The sequence below is a fragment of the Prorops nasuta genome, unplaced genomic scaffold (genome assembly GCF_024137725.1).
Source record: "Prorops nasuta isolate Cenicafe-Biocafe unplaced genomic scaffold, Cenicafe_Pnas_1.2 PNAS00018, whole genome shotgun sequence".
In the NCBI taxonomy this organism is placed as follows: domain Eukaryota; kingdom Metazoa; phylum Arthropoda; class Insecta; order Hymenoptera; family Bethylidae; genus Prorops; species Prorops nasuta.
The window spans coordinates 2,716,827-2,735,270 of record NW_027116815.1 but is presented as its reverse complement, the minus strand read 5'-3'; the positions used below and the strand labels follow the sequence as shown (position 1 = coordinate 2,735,270).

Genomic DNA, 18,444 nt, shown 5'->3' with positions numbered 1-18,444 from the left:
CACCGCCTTTCACCAGAAACCGTGCGACGTTTCGTTTTCCCATTCAGCCCAATTTCTTTGCCTCGGTCGGCTTCCCTCAGCATCCCCCCTCCCTCACCCAAAATTCACCCTCGTTTAACTCGCTCTGCCCGCAAATTATCTTTCAAAGATCTTCGTCGGAGTCTCGCTCGAGTCAATTTGCCAGAAAACGCAGGATTTCTTCGGTCTGCTTATTTTCACTGTTATTCCACTGTAAATCTCATAAATTAAGCAGAATCCAGTGACTAATACACAGAGAGGCATACGGTATAGACGTCTATCGATTATATTTGGTCTTTGTCGGGTATATATATCTAGGAGTTGGAAAAGGCTGGCTCTCGCGTCTCTGTCACCCGGAGGGTAGCTTGTCTCGCTCTGATTCGGGGGGAAATTGTGCAGGTTGTCCGCTCTTTGTCCTTCTTACAGGGTTGATTCCTCCGTCTATCCGTCTATTCGTCATGCCTAAGGAGGAGGGAGGGGGGGGGGGGGTGGGGAGTTCCTCCGGGAGTCCATCCGCGCGCCCCTCGGCCCTCTCCCAACCGAATCTCCCGCCAACCCTCTCTCACACCCACACGGCCAACGGCACACCACCCCCTCCCCCCACCCCTGTCTCTGGTTACACGGCGCTGCCTGGGCGGCTGGTTGTTTCCAGTGAATTCCGTCCCTCGCGAGGATTCAGCCTCCCAGTGGACGCCGAGCTTGCTCGACGTGCTTTTCGCGCGCGCACACTAATACATACGCAGAGGCGCATAGTAGGGAGCGCGCGCGCGCGCGTGCGTACACTGAACCCTCCATGTACGTATTTAGGGGAAAAGTACATAGTACGGTCTCTCCCTCCCTCTCTCTCTCTCTGTCATCGGTTACTTGACTCGACTCCCTCCCCATCCCCACCAGGCCTTGTTGCGGAGTGCTATACGCAGTCCTCCCCCTCCCCCAAGAGCCAAGACAGTGGCACCGCGAGGGGAGAAAGGCCGGAGAGCGCCGTCACCGCTACCGCCACCGCCACCGCGCCACGTGCGACGACGGCGGAGTGCGGACGACTCACGGCTACGGCCCGAGCGAGAGACCTCGCAATTCCTTCCCTCGCAAAGAAGCACAAGCTGGGCGTTGTCTTGAGCAACCGGCACGAGCGTCGACCGAGCAGGTGAGTCTCCACAAATATCCCCAGCCAGCTTTATTAACCTGCCTCTCCTTATCCGAAAACCCACTCTGCACGCTCCACTCCACCACCTCCGCCTCCTCATCCGCTTCTTATTTCAATCCCCCTCCCCCCTCCCCCTCCCTCAGCTCACACAACCTAACCCACTCCTCCTCCAGGCATCCCTACTTATTTCCTTATACTCTTCCACTTTTCTTTCTCTCTCTCTCTCTCTTATTTTTAACTCACCACTCAATCTCTCTCATACCTGACGTATGAAACTTTTAGCACTCCCTGTCGAGACACTCCCGTCTCGAGACGCGAGGCTCTTCGCGAACCTCCTCCAGTTTAATTATACTAGCTGCTCCTCGCCAATCAGTGTTTTATACACGAACATTTTCGACTCTTCTGATTTTTTCACCACGCGCTTACGTCATTTGCTCCAACACTCGCGTCTCTTAACGAATCTGCTTCGGGCTTGGCTTTATTCCTTTATTCTTCTTGGCCTCGACAAATCATTCATAATACTTTATATACCGATGCTCGTTCTTGCGTTAAAACTTTATCGAGCTTTAACGCGTTTAAAACGATTCTCGGAGGAAAGTTTTGTTCGTTGTCGCGGAGATTACGTTGGTCTCTTGAATTTCTTTCCGTCCGGAGGATGAGCTTTGTGTTTTCATTGGAATTATTCTAGGTAAAAGTGACGTTCGAATTCTGCGAATGATTTTTTTTTATGGAAATTCTCTCAGTGGTGTAGGATAAATTCAAGCAGTATAGTTTTTATCTTTGATGGTTTTTGTCGATTTTCGTCGCTATTGCAACTTTGGGCTTGGAAATTGTGGAGATTATTCAGTATATTTCAATGTGTTAATTTTACTCGAATAGAAATTTTTCTCGAGCTAATGTCCCTTTAAACAAGGTAGATCCTTGCCGTTGTCGAATTTGCGTAAAAATATTTTCTTCAAGATTTATAGTGATTCCTTTCAAGACTCAAAAAAATAATTCAGTATCTGCCTCTCTTATAGCCTCTATTTTTCTCTCCTGGAGTACGACTAAATTCGCGTGTTCGTGTCTTACGAATTAGACTCGAGTAAAATTTATTCTATTCTATTCTAATTTATTAGGCTGATAAACCTCCGTCGTCCAATAACGCGTACTTAAATACTTCACCATCGTATTAATCTCTTTATGTTATAGATATTATATCGTAGTTGTTGGAAGAAAGTTATTGAACGATTAACACGGTAAACTTAATTACATTTGGAGTGAGTAATCGTGTCGCTTAAAATTATTAATAGAGTTTGACCGTTAAAATTTTCGCAAGATTTCACTGCGCATAAATTAATAGACAGAATTTCTAAAGGTATTTTAATAAAACATGTCTCTTTATAGCACAATGAAGTTACTATTTACGGTGTACTGGAATTTACACGGATTATAATACCCAAATGTAATTAGAAATTACAGTATATACACCACGACACGTAAGTTGCTTAAGTCATAAAGATATTAATCCTGAGACCTTGCTGGGCAAATAGGGACAACGTAGTGTTTCCTTGAGGTCGAAAAGCATATTTGTCAAGGGGGTTAGGAGTTTGGGTGCATTTACTTAATGGAGTCTGTGCAAGAGGGGAGCAAAACTCGATCAATTATCGAGTAATGATTTACAAAAACAAATGGAATGAATGTGGGTTATTTTGTTGCAAAGGAAAATTATATTGCAATTGAGGAGAGGATTGTAAAGAGAGGGAGTAAAATTATCGTGGTGCGTGATGGCGAGCATCTATATAACCTGCATTGGCTAGGTCTGTATATGGCACGAACAATAGTTACATGCAGAAATTATACATAGTTAATTTGTACTATTGTAGAAGCGGAAAATGTTTCTGGGGATTGTCACGTGCACACGTGTCATTACGCGTGCCCGGCGAATCAAAACCTCCTCTATTGACACCGCAGACAATATTCTATTTCTGCTGTACTCGTGTAAATCTCTCTATGAACCGTCATGTAATATGCTGCACCACGGCATACATATATATACATATTATACATATACCATACACAGAGCAAACTATCATCCTGTCGTACGTTTAACGTCACAGATTTCCCAGCAGATAATTTCTCCTGTCGTATTAATTAATCCCCATTTATAAATATTTATTCGAGTATTATCGCTCTATTTGCCAGAATACTATGGAAATCCGAAACTTTATTTGGACCAGTGGAATAAAAGAGTTCCCTCGGGAACATTTAACACTGCGTATATATATATATATGTATGTTTACTTAATGATATTTTAACATTCCCATCCACGTAGCACAAAATGTTCCAGAAAATGTCCTAAAACAGTGTGGAACTGTGTTCGGTATACTGCCATATTTTAGGAACGTTATTGACACTATGGGTGTTACTTGTGACATTTACAGGCTTTCTTGTCAAATACTACGGGACTATAATCATGATTTCTTTGTAAATGCAAGTTACATAGAGATTAAACGCATTAAAAAAAACTTGCATTTCAATTCGTAAAATTGTTCATAGAGGTTGCGACGACCTTCGATCGTATATAGTTGGCCGGCCTGATTTTTAATGTATGCAAAATGCATGCATACATGCATATACGCATATGCAGATGACGAAATTCAAGCTGGCTCGTTGCATTTCGGAGGCACAGAGAGCGACGAGAGCTCGGATATTCGTAAAAAAGCTTACAAGACTGTCGCTATTCCCCCCTCCCCCTCTTTCTCCCTCTCTTCGTGCACATCGACAAAGGAGATTCACAAACGCCCCTAAATATTTTTCAAACGAACGCCGAACGTCCCGTGAATATTCCATGCACGAATATCACTTATCGTCCTATACTTTCACATTCGAAATTGTTTTCTTTTTTCTATTCAATACCGTAAACTTTCACGGATCCCGCCACGATAATTATTGATCGTTACTACTTGGCTCGGTTGGTGTGCCTCGATCGTTTTCCTCAACGCTGATAAGTAATTTTCGATGACCGAAAGTGATAGGGATAAGTAGATGGATAGATATAGATAAATAGTTGGATAGATAGTTAGGCGGACAGAGAGAGAGAGAGAGAGAGATGGAGAGATATTTGGGGGGGATAGGTTAAGATAAGAAACTAATGGGACGAGAGAAATTCGTGTAAAAAACGAGAGGGCAAATCGGATCCGGAACGACGCGATCGTTTGGTATTGATGCAATGTAAATGTGCAGACATATGGATGCAGATGTAAATGCAAATGTAAATGCAGCAGTGCTGCGAGTGAATGTAGCGGTCGTTGGGGCGACACTGGCGAAGCCAAATTAGGGCTGATATTAAACATGAATTATTGCCCTTTCGCGTATATGTGTATTGTGCATTCTGTACCGCGCTCTGCGAGCTTAGTCCGTCCAGCTCGTCCCATTAACCTTGCCAAATAGCGAATATAAGCTGAAAAAGAAATAAACCCCCCCGGCACAAATCTATTTATCTTTCAAGAAGCAGATTAAAGCTATCGGTATTCCTTGGGGACACGAAGGCTACGATGAGTCGCGTGGGTCGGATCCGTTTCCGCTCTGCCAATTCGGTACACGCACCTCTCACCATAATTGATTCCTTATTTTTCATTCCCTTATCCATCGCAGAGCCACCTAACCGCCAATTTTACAAGACTCTTATATCGTTACTTCCTATATACTATAATCTGTAATTCGAATCTAAAACGTTATTCGTTGATGATATATATATATATATATATATATATATATATATAGCTATAGTGAAACAATAACGTTTATGCTTTCACGTAGTAAACAATATTTTACGTCATTAGAAAGTACGTAATTAATATTGCAGTGTCAGGGATAATTCTCTTTTTTGTTCGTATTGTTATACATCCAACGAGATTATGTGATAAACTTTGGCAATTTACGTTGAGCGAATGAATATTTTCCAGGTGAAAAAGTGGGACTGCACCAATGGAAGAAGCGTGCGTTACGCTGGAGCAAAATGAAAATGAAAATTAGTGGAAATCAACATGATGGCCATGGCCATGGCAGGTCGTCGAAGAAGCAGCTTCGCACGATTACATTTTCATCACAGGACATCCACTCTGTCATCCCATGTAGATCCCAGCCTTGTGAGTAATCTTTCGGTAGCTCTGCATAAAGCCCTCGCGCAACGATCAGCGCAAAAAATATAATATTGAAAAGCGCGACAATTTATAACTCTAGACAGTTTTTACACTATCGGCCAATACGTACATATAACTTGAAAATTCGTAGGGTTTTATTGTAGCTCTTATATCAGTAGCGAGTGGAAGATGGATCCTTCGGAAATTTACGCGACATAAAATTTTTCGACGAGGCAATATGCCAAAGATCGTCGGGATTTTACGCGACTGTGAAATTTTACTGTGAAAAGAAATAAAGCCGTTAAAGAGGCTGGCAGAGTTGCAAAATAAAAGCGTGTGAAACGATCGATATGCTTGCAACAGAGACGGTAGCCCTCGCTTTCAAGGGATAAAATCCCCGAGGCAAACGCTACCCTATTCCTCTCTCTCTCTCTCTCTCTCTCTCTCTCTCTCTCTCTCTCTCTTATTTTCTTCGTTCTTCTCCAACTCTGCATCCGTTTAGAGATCAATCGATACAAAAATCCATGCCACAATCATTTTTATGTAAAAACTCAAATCTTTCAATTAGCCCCTGATTACTAGAAGAAAATATTCTTTTATGATTTTATTAAAAGTATTATACAATATAACAGTTAATGAAAAAGTTGTTCTTACGTAGGATTAAAAATTGTTTGCCTGGAATAATCCAGTGGGCAATACTGAAAGGTCCATATGAATTGTCTGCGAACTTTTTCTCACGCTGTGCCAATAGTAGGGAATAATATAGGAAATTATTATTTGAGAGTGAATAATCATACTGGTCAAGGGTGGATTAAAATGAGCAAAGTTCAATCTCCAAAGAATCGATATGCGTCGAACAGTTTGGTGGATGACCACACGTTCGAGGGATCCTATAAACGTGGCTCCACGTACCGGATTGGATCCCTGCAGGACGTGTCCTATACGTATACTGATAACTATTCCTCGACTAACAAAGAATCCATACAGAGTAAGAAGATATTTTCTTCGCGTATCCTATAGACATTATTTTTATAATACGTATTACGTATTTAACACACAAAAAAAACATCGGTCCCTTTTCGAAGATACGTCAGATATACGAAGTCTGTAAACATCTTTGTTCCTTGAAAAGAAGGGCTCGTCGATTTTGAGCTTTATCTACATTGAAGGAGAAAAATGGAGGATAATGATGCCGAGGTGTCGACTTAATCGTAAATCATGAATTATGAGGGATTCGCGTTGGAAGAATATTCAAGTTAATATTGGATCAGGTTTGACGGTGGATGAGCGCATTTTGGTGGTAAACCCTAAACGCAATTCCACAGTTCAGATTTGGGGCTTACAGAAGAGAGTGTATCTTTCGGACGATCGTTTATCCTGCTGGATTAAATTGCTTTGGAAATCGAGCACGCGCTTGCCGAAAGATCGAACAGGCATTTTCTTCCACGACTGCCAATCCGGAAATTGATTCCGGCTTCGAGGGATCGCTAGAGGGCTCGTTTGCGACTATTTGCTTCACGTCTCTCTCTCTCTCTCTCTCTCTCTCTCTCTCTCTCTCTCTTTTTCGTCTTTTCTTCTATCCCCTACTTTTCCCACCAATGAAAGGTCGTACCGACTGTAAACTCACAGTTTGTAGACCGGACACGACTAGTCAGATCAAAACTGACAATACTCTACATGGCCAATGCGTCTTTACGTCGATGTATCAATTGACCTCCTTCAGCTTTTGATATCTGCATGTTTTTAAGTCGTTTTGATAAATTATTATTGATAATTAGCTGTCGATTGTTTTATTTATCTATAAATCCAGAGGCGCGAGCAAATGTTTTTCTTAAAGAACAAAATATAACGATTGTTCGAGTGATTTGAGTTGTTGATTGAACAGTTAATTATATTCTCAAACTTCAAATAGTAAATTCAAAAGGAGAGATTGTTTTTTTGTTTTGGAGGATTTGGTGGTAAATATGAGAAGATAATTTAATTTACACTGATAATTTAATTGGCTGTCTACCAGTGTAGTTTCAGTAGTATTAGATATTTGTAGTTTTAAATACTTTAAATATGTGTAATACATCAATATAGTAGCCTACCACTTAATTATTTCATCACAGCGTTGTCTAGTTAATACGAAAAAAAAAAAAAAAAAGAATTTACGCTTTTTCAAATCACGGGTATAATTTTGAATAAAGCGTAACGGAGCTCTAGCATTTTGAAGCAAGTAAAAAATGTTTATCATTGTAACTTCAGAAAGAAAATTTATTGAAATAGAAATAGTCATAATAAATATATTAATCAAAGTTTAAAATGCGTTTATCTTATTATTTAAAAGTTTTTAAGTGAGTTTCTTAAGTTGGACCAGCTGGTAGTTCCCTAAATTGGACCATGTCATATCACGTCCAGCAGCAAGAAGTTCAAAGTCTGGATCGCCTGGTTGTCGAAACACATAAATGGCTTAGAAAGTTGCAATCATTACGCGTTCTCTAGACAATAACAAAAAAAACGTTTGAACAAATAAGGAGAAGAAAAATAATAGAATGTTATCGAGTTTACTTGGCTTTATTTAATATAGGAATAAACAAAACAAAAAGAGACGATGATCCAGCACTCAAATATGGCACATGGTCTCGCAAAAAAACTTAACCTCTAAAAGAAATAAATATTATTATATCAATTTTACTTCTTATAATTGATGGTTCATTTTAGGATGTTATCGATCCAAGTTAAGAGTCTGGTCCCTTTAAACGAACCAAAGTCTACATTTTTTTTAACAAAAGGTTTTTACCTTCCATTTGTTACTATCGATTAATGAATTGATTTATTTTTTAGCTTTAAATAAATTGTTATATAACTCCTACCTCATTATTATTTATAAGCTATTCCTATTTCTTATAAATTCCATAAATTGCTCAGGTGCCCTAACTTTGGCTTACCTTCTCCTAAAAGTGAGATAAGTATCGTTGACTGAAAGAATGGAAAAGGGGATAAAATAAATTTAAGCCGATATCTGTAAAGTTGATCCGCCGATGAACTTGAAGAAAAAGCTTCAACGACGCGTTTATGTTTGCGGAAGGGGCGTATAAAAACTCAAGGTTTCCCTTGGAAAACTTGGCAATGATTGATATTAAGACCCGTCACGTATATATTCCAGAATCGCGTCATAAATTCTTTCTCGTTATCAAAGTGGCCCAACGACGAGCTAAGAGATGCCTCCCAAGCTCGGTACACCAATTTTCTCGAGAAAAACCTTTCTCGATATTTCTCTTTGACTGGGAACCACGTGGTTTATTTTCTACTTTCGATTTTACCCCTCCCAATCGTACATACTTTACAATTTTCAAGACGTAGAAAGATTTTTTTTCACAGACACCTGTATAACCGAATTTAGGTCATCGAGGGGATGACAGATTTATTAATTCAGAGAAAATCTCTGAGATACTCGTGGGTCCCTTTCAATGCGAGAGATATCATCTCTTTTGAAAGTCAGCTCTTCATCAGATATGGCAATCTTCTCGATTAAATCTCGATGAAATGACACACGAGCGCGATGCGCATTATTATACATATATACTTTACTCTTGATACGAGCAACCCAGCTTACCGTCTGAGGTACATCTCAATTTTTTAAGTATTGCACGCTCCAATCTCTGCGTCACACAGCATCTCATCTTAAAAATTTCTCAAATTGAATTTTCACACTGATGCAATTTTTGTCTCGCAATTAGATTTCAGTTTCGTCGTATATATATAGTGTGTATACAGGGTAGGTATTTATAGGAGCAACGTAGAGTAAATTAATATAAGGTTTGATAATGAAAGATAAAGGGGGACATTTTGAAGACGTGTACGATATACATATATGGGAGGATGAGACATTTGTCCTGCTTAGCTGCCATAGCTGCGAGATTTCACTCGATATTCCACAGTGTCCTTTTGTACCTGAAAGCTGACATTAGCGTCAAATGATCTTTATGCGGTTGCTTATCTGTGCTCGTTAAGCATCGCTATCACTATCAGCCGCCAGAAAAGATCCCAGCTTAACATCGAGCGACTGCCTTGACTAATAGTCCATCAACACCCTACATGTCTCTGCCTCTTCACAAACACACGCCCACACATACCCACCCATTATAGTTTATATGCTTTTATTTCGTACGAAGCGCGAAAGCGAAACCAAGCCCGATGATGGATTAAAGCTTTCATGACGATATTACTTTTTGCAATAATAAGTATAAGCATTGACACTGACAAAACCAATCGCGTTTGTTCCATCAACTCACCATGCGTTGTATTCGTTTAACGATATAACATTTGCGATAATTGCGAAATTTCAATGAATTTTGCTCTTTGAAGAGATCACCTACGTGTCCTTGAGAAAGTTTAAATTTTCTAAAATTTTTGGTAGACTCGAAGAAAGCCTTTCGTTAATCAGGCGAGAATTTTTTTAAACTTTCATGACGTTATTAATTTGTGCAGTAATATGCAAAATTCATTTTGTCAGGTGTGTGTCATATTATATGAGTTTAACGTTATATCTGCGAAAAAAAACTAACAAATTTATACCTTGAAGAAATTACCTACGTGTGCTTGACAAGGATTAAATTTTGTTAAAATTTCGGTAGTCTCGAATAAAGTGTTTCCTCATCCGGACGAGAAATTTATTAAAATCTTGAATTCTTTGAAAGGTTAAGAAAGGGGGATTTCAAGAGGATTAAAGAGGGGGCTGGAATTTTGTACAAAGCGCGAAAGTCAAACAAAGTGCGATGATGGATTAAAGTTTTTATATAACGTTATTACTTTAAGTGAGCATTGACACTGATGAAACCAATCACCTATACGTTCTATCAGCTCACTCTCGCGTTGTATTCGTTTAACGATATAATATTCGCGAAACAAAATTTCAACCACTTCATTCCTCGAAGAACTTATCCACGTGTTCTTGACGAAAATCGAATTTCACCAAAATTTCGGTAAAGTCGAATACACCTTTTCGTCATCCACTGGAGAAATTTCTGAAAGCTTTCACGACATTATTACTTTCTTTAATAATAAATAAGCATTGATACATCTTGTATATTCCATCAGTTGACTCTTACGTTCTATCTACTTTACGATATAATATTCCGCGAAACAAAATTCCAACCAGTTGACTCCTTGAAGAAATTAACTAGGCGTCCTTGAGAAAGAACGAATTTTGTCAAAATTTCCATAGACTCGAATAAAACCTTTCGTTAGCCAGACGAGAAATTTGTTAAAACCATGAATTCTGCGGAAGGCAAAGAAAGGGGAAATTCGAGGGGATTAAAGAGGGTTGGTGGAAAAAAGTGTAGTGGCACGACTCTTGTCATTTCGTCCTTAATGCTGTTCTTATCCTCCAGGGTGAACCTACCCGGTTTACACTTGGTTTATCCACTTCACGCTAAATTTCTCCCTCGGTCTGGGATATCGCGACAAAAGCAATGGTCGAGCTTCATTCATGCTTCATGGGTCAACGTTCCGAACAATCAGTACACCTATCCCCTACATAAATAAGTATTTACCTATACCCTAGCTGTTACTTGCTAATCGAACTGTAGCAATTAATTCCTCTAAATTGTGAAATTTCCAGCAGAGTGGAATCGACCAGAAATTCAAGTATAATTCTCTATATTAGATTCGATGGTTGGTCGAGAGGTGAAATCTCTCATTTAAACTCGAGCGTGTCCAATAGTTTTCGGAATTTCCTCAAGTACACACTACTCTCCAGCGATTTTTCTCTGTCGAAGAGGCGGAATTCTCCAGAGTCCTTTTGCGGGACAAGTAAATTTGCACACGGGACCCTGTAAAAGAGCTCATCCGTTCCACTTTGTCCTACTCCTATTTCACTCTGAGAAATCCGTTCCATTGGCGGACAACCTGCACTCTAACCCCTCTAGTACTTACATACTATATATACTACAATATGTAACAAAAACTCTACATAAAACTAATTTTAATTTTCCAATAGAACAAATTTTTCAAAAATACACTCGTGTAGTTGCAACGATAACATTATTCAAAATATTCAAGCGTATTTCGCGTTTATCCTAATTTTCCAGAATTAATATTTCGCCTTAAAAATTTGACAAATGTATTGGAAATGGATCGAAGCGTGAAACCCTTTCGAAATTCAATGGTGCACATCTCGAACACATTTTCGTTCCTCGAGGTGAATTTGCTAACAGGTTGACTGTAGATCATATTTTTTTAATTTTTCCAGATGTCGAATTTTGTTTACTCTTCGTATATTTTGTAGTTTTCCAATTTTTATATCAAAAGTGCACTACATAAATAGTACTTTATAAAATTTTCTAAAAATATCTGCCAACGAACTGACAAATCAAGCGTGTTAAATATTTTGATGTATCATTATCGATTAAACTCTTACATCACGACGTGTGATACTAGAATATAGTATGTTACATTAAAGGATCGAGATGTGCCTCAATATCTCTCACATACAAGTAAATTTTATAACACACTAACATACTACACAGCTCTAGCTAAGAGAATATCTTAATACCACTAATAAACTACACTACACAAATATATTAAATCTTTTCAAGTATACCTGTGAAAGAATTGGCAAATCAAACGTAATCAATATTTCGATATATCATTATCGATTAAACTCTTACATCACGAGGTGTGTATAGTGGGATAATATTTAACATTAAAGGAGAGATCGGGGGATCTCTCAATATCTCTCACATACAGACACATTAAATACACTAACGTACCACTCAGATATAGCTTTAGGTATATATATCTTATAATATCACTAATACATCTAGCGCAATTCACTGAATCACCGAGAGTACTACCCTATATATCTATAACTCCTTTTCGCTTTCTCTTTATCAGCTTCTGCCTTCGGTATAACCAATGCTCTTCTCCACCACGAGCATAGTATCTCTTGGGTCCACCTCTCGTTATCCTTTAGAACGGATGACCCCGCGCCTAAAGTAGAGAATTGCATTTCGCGGATGCGGATTAACGAAGACTACGCTGGGTCGTTACGACTCGCATTCAAATATTCATAGACAAAGATACACTTTATTACGCTCTTCCAGATTCGCCGAGCACTAAAAATCTCCGCATCGTATAAAACTTTAAGCGAGTCACATTCGCCTCTTATTCGCACCGTGCCAACTATATATACGCGTAACTGCGGCAGCTAAAACTTGCCAAACCGACATTTGCAATGTTTACACTATTTTGCGACTGTATATATAATACAGTGTATATATAACAGTATATATATATATCGATTTGTGTCGTAAGGGTGAAAGGGTTGTAAAGTATAAAAGTTGGTAAAAGGGTGGAAAAAAGGTACGAAATGATTGCGCAATTGACGCATATGGCAAAAGAGAGTAAGGGGGTGTAAGAAAAGGGATGAGGTTAGGTGTGGGGTAGAGTCTGGGGAAGGAGGGGTGAGAGGGGATGAGAGATATTTCCCACGGCGGAAAATCGGCGGCAGAGCTAGGCATGCGCGGTTAATGGTGGTGGTGAGAGTTGGAAAGTTAAGAGGGGTGGTTGTATAGGTGGTAGGTGGTCCGTGGTAGTAGCGTAGCGCGCGGTGGGCCAGCCGGTGGACCAAAGAGTCGCGAGTCCAATCAAACAAATCCGGTCAGGATAGAATTATCGGGAGAAGCAAGGGATTTTTTTTTAATTGGTCGCGTGGACCTTCGCCATGTCAAATGTCTTTCGACACGTGCGCGCGCATCCTATTACTCCCGCGGAGAACATGTAGTATTGTATATATACATATATATCGCTTGGAGAAACAAAGTAACGAAAGAGAGTAGGAAAAGAAGCTGGCAGTATGACGAAATTCGGATCAGCGATGATCGTTGAGCGCAGACGCGTCGATATTTCGTCCCCGCGAACACAACTTCCGGTTCCACCTCTCATCCCTCTTCTTCGGCGACGACAACTTCACCAAATATCCGCCTGCTCCACCGATTCCGCCGATACTCCAGCGACTCCTACGACCCATCGATGTCGCCATCGACCCTTGTTTCACTGATACTCTTCATCCGCCTCATAATAATGTAATCCGCCATTTATCAACATTCTTTTCCATCATTGCTATCCATCGGACGCCGATAAATAAACCTAATTAGCTAAACGATATATACATTCCAGTAATAACGATCGAGCTTCCATTTTTACCTTTTTCTGCCAATAGTGTGTGATCCGTCCTCATCCCCCCCCCCTCCCCTCCTCTCCAACATATACACGCGTTTTTCACCCACGTAACATACCGTGAAAATCTCTCCCCTTCTCCATTTCTTAGCTATTCCTCGATCGGCTACAACCTGCACCCTCGCGACAAATCACTCGTGGCGAAAGCCACGTTTCACTCTTCATTACGCACGATTCTTCAATTTTTTACTTACACGCTAATCTCATGCAAGAGTCTCAGTAATTGTAAATATCTTTCGTTTTCTCTTTCATATTTTATGTAGTATAATCTGTATAGTATGTGTGTGTATGTATGATAATTGTCCAATGTGTCACTTGCAATTGTACATTTTGCCCGAGCGATGCAAAGCGATTCAGTCATTTTCATTTTCACTTTACGAAATTCCATGATTGATTCGGTCGTTGATTAATTTGTCTAATTGAGACCTGGCACGCTGATAAGTCTAGAGTCTCTCCCTTTGATATCTGCACAGTATTATAGCAGGGTTAACTTTGGTAATTAGTATATAGTATAGGTGCATAGTATTTTTCAGCAAAACACTATTTCAAGGAGCTAGAGTTTCTCACAGGAGTGTGCTATTAATTAGTGATCGATGTGTGTGTACGTGCGTGTATGTGTGTGTGCAATGTGCGTTTGCCGTGCTTCACCAAACTTTCACGCGGGAGTTTCGGTGAAACAATAATATTGCGTGACGTTCGCTTAACATGACTCTCCTATTTAACAAAGCATTAATATACATTATCTATCTCACTCGATTGAAACTAGACTATAATATACCAGTGCTCGTATATTATTCATTTTCGGTACAACTGACAAATTATTCATAGCCCATTGTTCAAAATCGTAATTACCGTGTTTCTACTATGTTTGTTTACTCGTTGCCTTCTAATTGTAACATTTGATACAAACATCTTATTAAAATTTCTATTCTAACGTTAATGTTATTAATTTTTCGATGTAGCTGTCATAAATTGTATTTATATAATCCATCGTTCATTGTCGTATCTGGCATGTTTGCACTTTGTTTGTTTATTCGATACATTAAAATTACAACACTTAATATAAACGTCTTATTACATAAACTCTCTATTTTAACCAATATATTATTCAGTTTTTGTTTTATCGCTGTCAAATTTTTTCTATATAGTACATCGTTCATAGTCGTACATGGCGTGTTTTTGTACCGTTCGTTTTGCTGGATGTATTCAAATTATAACATTTAGTTAATACAAACGTCTTATTAAACTTTCTATTCTAACATAAATATTATTCATTTTTTGCTAATGTTTTCAAATTTTATTTATATAGTCCATCATTCGTAGTCGTATTTCGTATGTTTTCCTTTCGTTCCTTTATTCAATGTATTCTGCTACATTAAGAATAGAAGTTGTATATATAAGTTAAAAATATGATACTTTGGATAATCAAACGTTTACAAAGATTTTCGTGCTATAAAATTAACACATATTTAATTATATGCAACATAAACATAAGCAATAAAGAATCTTTTTACGTGAAAATCTAACAAGTAATAATAATGCTAAAATATTTTGTACAATTTAAAAATAAATTATTACACAAGAAAGACATTCAAAACTTTTATTTGTAAAATGACAGTATTAAAATTACAACATTTAATTAATACAAACATCTTATTAAAATTTCTATTCTACAATGTAAATATTCGCGTTTCGCTGTAGCTGTCTAATTTTATTTCTATTATAGTCCATCTTTCATAGTCGTATTTAACGTATTTTCGCTTCGTTCGTTTACTCGGTGCATTAAAATTACAACATTTAATACAAATGCCTTGTTAAACATAATAATATTTACGTTCGCGTTAAAGAGCTATTTTTATTCTTCAATCAAAATCTTAGCTATATGTATAAGGTTTGTTTTCAATTGCTGCACTGTTCTCACCAGCGTAATAAATTGAAACGCAAGAAACGATTCACTCTTGCCTTTTATTTCTACCTACTGAAGTACTCCAACAACAGTTCAGCGATAAAAAGCAAATCCTAAATTGAATTTTCGTCAATAACTAAAATTTTATGAACCGAGGACTCTCGTGTATATGCTTGCGTTGGTTGTTGAGAGAGAAAAGAGCACGTAATTATTGAATGAAAATCATTGAACCGTGTGTAAGGAAAAGAGCGTTAGAACTATGTATAGAAGCAGAAATATTTTCAAATGAACATGTTTTGCCGGATACAATTGCGTGACATTGAAATATTATAGGAAAAAGTTTACTTCGTGCGGTTTCGCAGCTTTCAAAATGTATATTTTATGTAGTGGCTATATATACATATACCGGGTTCTCGGAACGAAATGAAACAAAGAAAAAGCCTTTAGCAGACCGTCGCAAAACAATCGTTACGTGAAACCGTAAACTACTTGGAAAGCGTAAAGTACTTCGTATGTTTCAGTAAACGGACGGGCAGTTCAAAGAAAATCTTTATATAACAAAACCAGGGGAAAAAGTTTTGCAACTTTTATGCACATCCTGCCATTTACTAATAAAATTAGTGACCTTGAAAAATGGTTATTTTACATAATCGATTTAATCGTGCGTTATAAACATAATATGCTATATGGTGAAGGAAAGGATTAATTTAGGCTGCAGTTAGATAATTATCGGTGTTCGTAATATTCAAGAATATCGGACATGTTGACGATAAGAGTTTTAATGCTACAAGACGATTGGCAGAACAATTGTTCGAACAAAAGTTAGATAATGACGGATTCGCCGACACCATCGACCAGCAAATGCCACGACGAGAAAATTGAGAAAACTGAGAAAGCAGTTCTACTGGTAAAATTTTTTTAATTTCTCTTACATATAGTAATCTATAGTCAGTACATAGAAAAATAGCTAAACTGACAATAAATTAAATGTTAAAGTAATCGATTGTTCTTCATTTGTTTATAATTCTAAAAGATTAAAGAAAAGATTTTAATTTACGTTTGGAACTTAACTATACATACTGTCTACGTCCCAGTTATTGAATATGTCCTAGTTTCTAAACAGTATGCACACTATTTAGAAATTTTTTCTTTGATAAAAATTGTAAATGTATAATAAAATTGAGTTGATTATATTATTATTATCATTATACAAGGATTAAAAATTTAAATGTTACCGGAAAAACGAATTAAAAATGGTGGTTGTCAATTTTGGCGCTCGAGCGTATTTAGGGACCTCTCTGTATGTTGATTGACTAGTCGACTGGTGACCTTTCTCGTAAGATTTATACAGCAGAGCTGCAAAATGTAAATAAATAATTCCGTAAATGCTATTCTAATTTGATCAAGTAACGTACGGTAGTGTAGCGTTGCAAGTGTAAAAAAAAAGAGCCGCGCGTGCATTACTTATACTCTTACACAAAGATTTTACCAAACTATTCCTAATTTTAATTTCGACGTAAATATCTTGAGATCCATTCATTTAATTAAAATTCTCACGTAACTTTTATGATATAATGTCCATATAATGGAAGCATAATAAACACTACATTTCAATTATTCACTCAGTCGTAAGAGGAATTGCATTTTCTTATTAAATCCTATTACAATATCCATAAATATAGGGACACAATCTGTTCAGTTTTCGGATCATGGGACCTTTTATAATTCAGAAACTGGGACCTCGGAAAATTAGTAAACGTATATAATGTTATATCGAATAAATTATTAACATTTTCAAAATGGTATAAAGCAAAATTGTAAAGAATCTTTAATATATAATTAAAGCAGCAAGAATAATGAAAAAAATGTTGTTTTTTGCTTGTTACTTCATACATCACTCTCTTTCGTTTATTAACTGGGACGTTCATGGTTCTCGTTTGGGTTGTCTGCAAATATATACAATGACTGAAAATCTAAAGGACTCTATTCATATAACCGTAATAATGATAATAATGTGAATATGACACAAAAAAGAATTTGCATTAATTTTAATTCACAATTCTGATATTCTGAAATTGATCACTCCTACTCTCAGACAGAAGATTATCATTTTAAAAGAGCAACATTAATAATGAAGTAACGAACGTAAGGGGGGATCTTCGTCTGAAAGAAATGTCACTGTAAATTTTCGGCCCAGTCCAATATAGGTCACGTGGACAAGCAGCAGGAACCTTCTCAACTTTTCCTCGTTCATTCTTAAAACTCTTATCTGACAATATCGTGGAGCAATGGGAGTTTCCCAAATCTATCCTAAGCCAGAAAAAAAACTCTTATCATCTGACACACTTCATGCCAAACTCATCCCCTTTTAAGTAGACGTTAAAACGTTACTTTCACCTATCGCAAATGCAGCAGTAAGTTAAACGCTGCTTGTCGAATGTCCTTTGATAAAAATTCTGACAAGAATTATCATTTTATCTGGCGAGTTGTCCCTTTTTCTCTTTTATGTTTTAATTATTCCCTTTCAAATTTGAGAACCTTGTTAATCTTTCAAGTAGAGCATCCTTTCTTAGGCATATTTGAAATGCCAAATGATTTCTTACCTAACAGTTTTGCTAAGTTGAAGTGAGAGAAAAGTTGATCCGACGGTAGTTAAGATTCGTGTAACGAAGAGTAAAAATAAAAGATTTTGGTGATTTCTCTGTTGCAGCAAATTCAGGACATTAATTGTCAGGTGGCTCAGTTTCGAGATTTGCTGATAAATATTGGACAGCCCCGAGATTGTCCTGAGCTTCGGGAACGGATTCGGAAGCTGAGACGCAATTGCGTGGATGCCTGTAAACACGCGTCCCAATCGGTTCTGCCACATGTTCAGAGGTACAATCTCATTTATCCTTGTTCAGAATATATCTCTATCTAATATATCATCTTATGCAAACCAAACTATTTTAAGACAATTTTTAAGATCTATTTCATTTTCAATAATGAAAAATAAGGAGAAACATGTTATATCCTCTTGCCACAAAAA

At 37.8% G+C, this 18,444-nt stretch overlaps 1 protein-coding gene across 4 annotated transcripts in view; it reads left to right on the top strand.

Annotated features, from left to right (window-relative positions):
- The first annotated feature begins 715 nt into the window (after positions 1–715).
- The window catches only part of dcma (decima), a 29,831-nt gene continuing 12,102 nt past the window's right edge, over positions 716–18,444 (top strand). The window contains exons 1-3 of one of the 4 annotated variants that reach the window (XM_066738074.1): positions 716–1,162; positions 5,111–5,293; positions 18,127–18,293. In XM_066738074.1, the coding sequence (XP_066594171.1) occupies positions 5,192–5,293; positions 18,127–18,293 (269 nt within the window). In that variant the 5' untranslated portion in view covers positions 716–1,162; positions 5,111–5,191. Of the gene's footprint in view, positions 1,163–5,110; positions 5,294–12,906; positions 13,736–15,022; positions 16,324–18,126; positions 18,294–18,444 lie in introns of those variants that run through there. The other 3 variants (XM_066738075.1, XM_066738076.1, XM_066738077.1) reach the window with 3 other exon arrangements.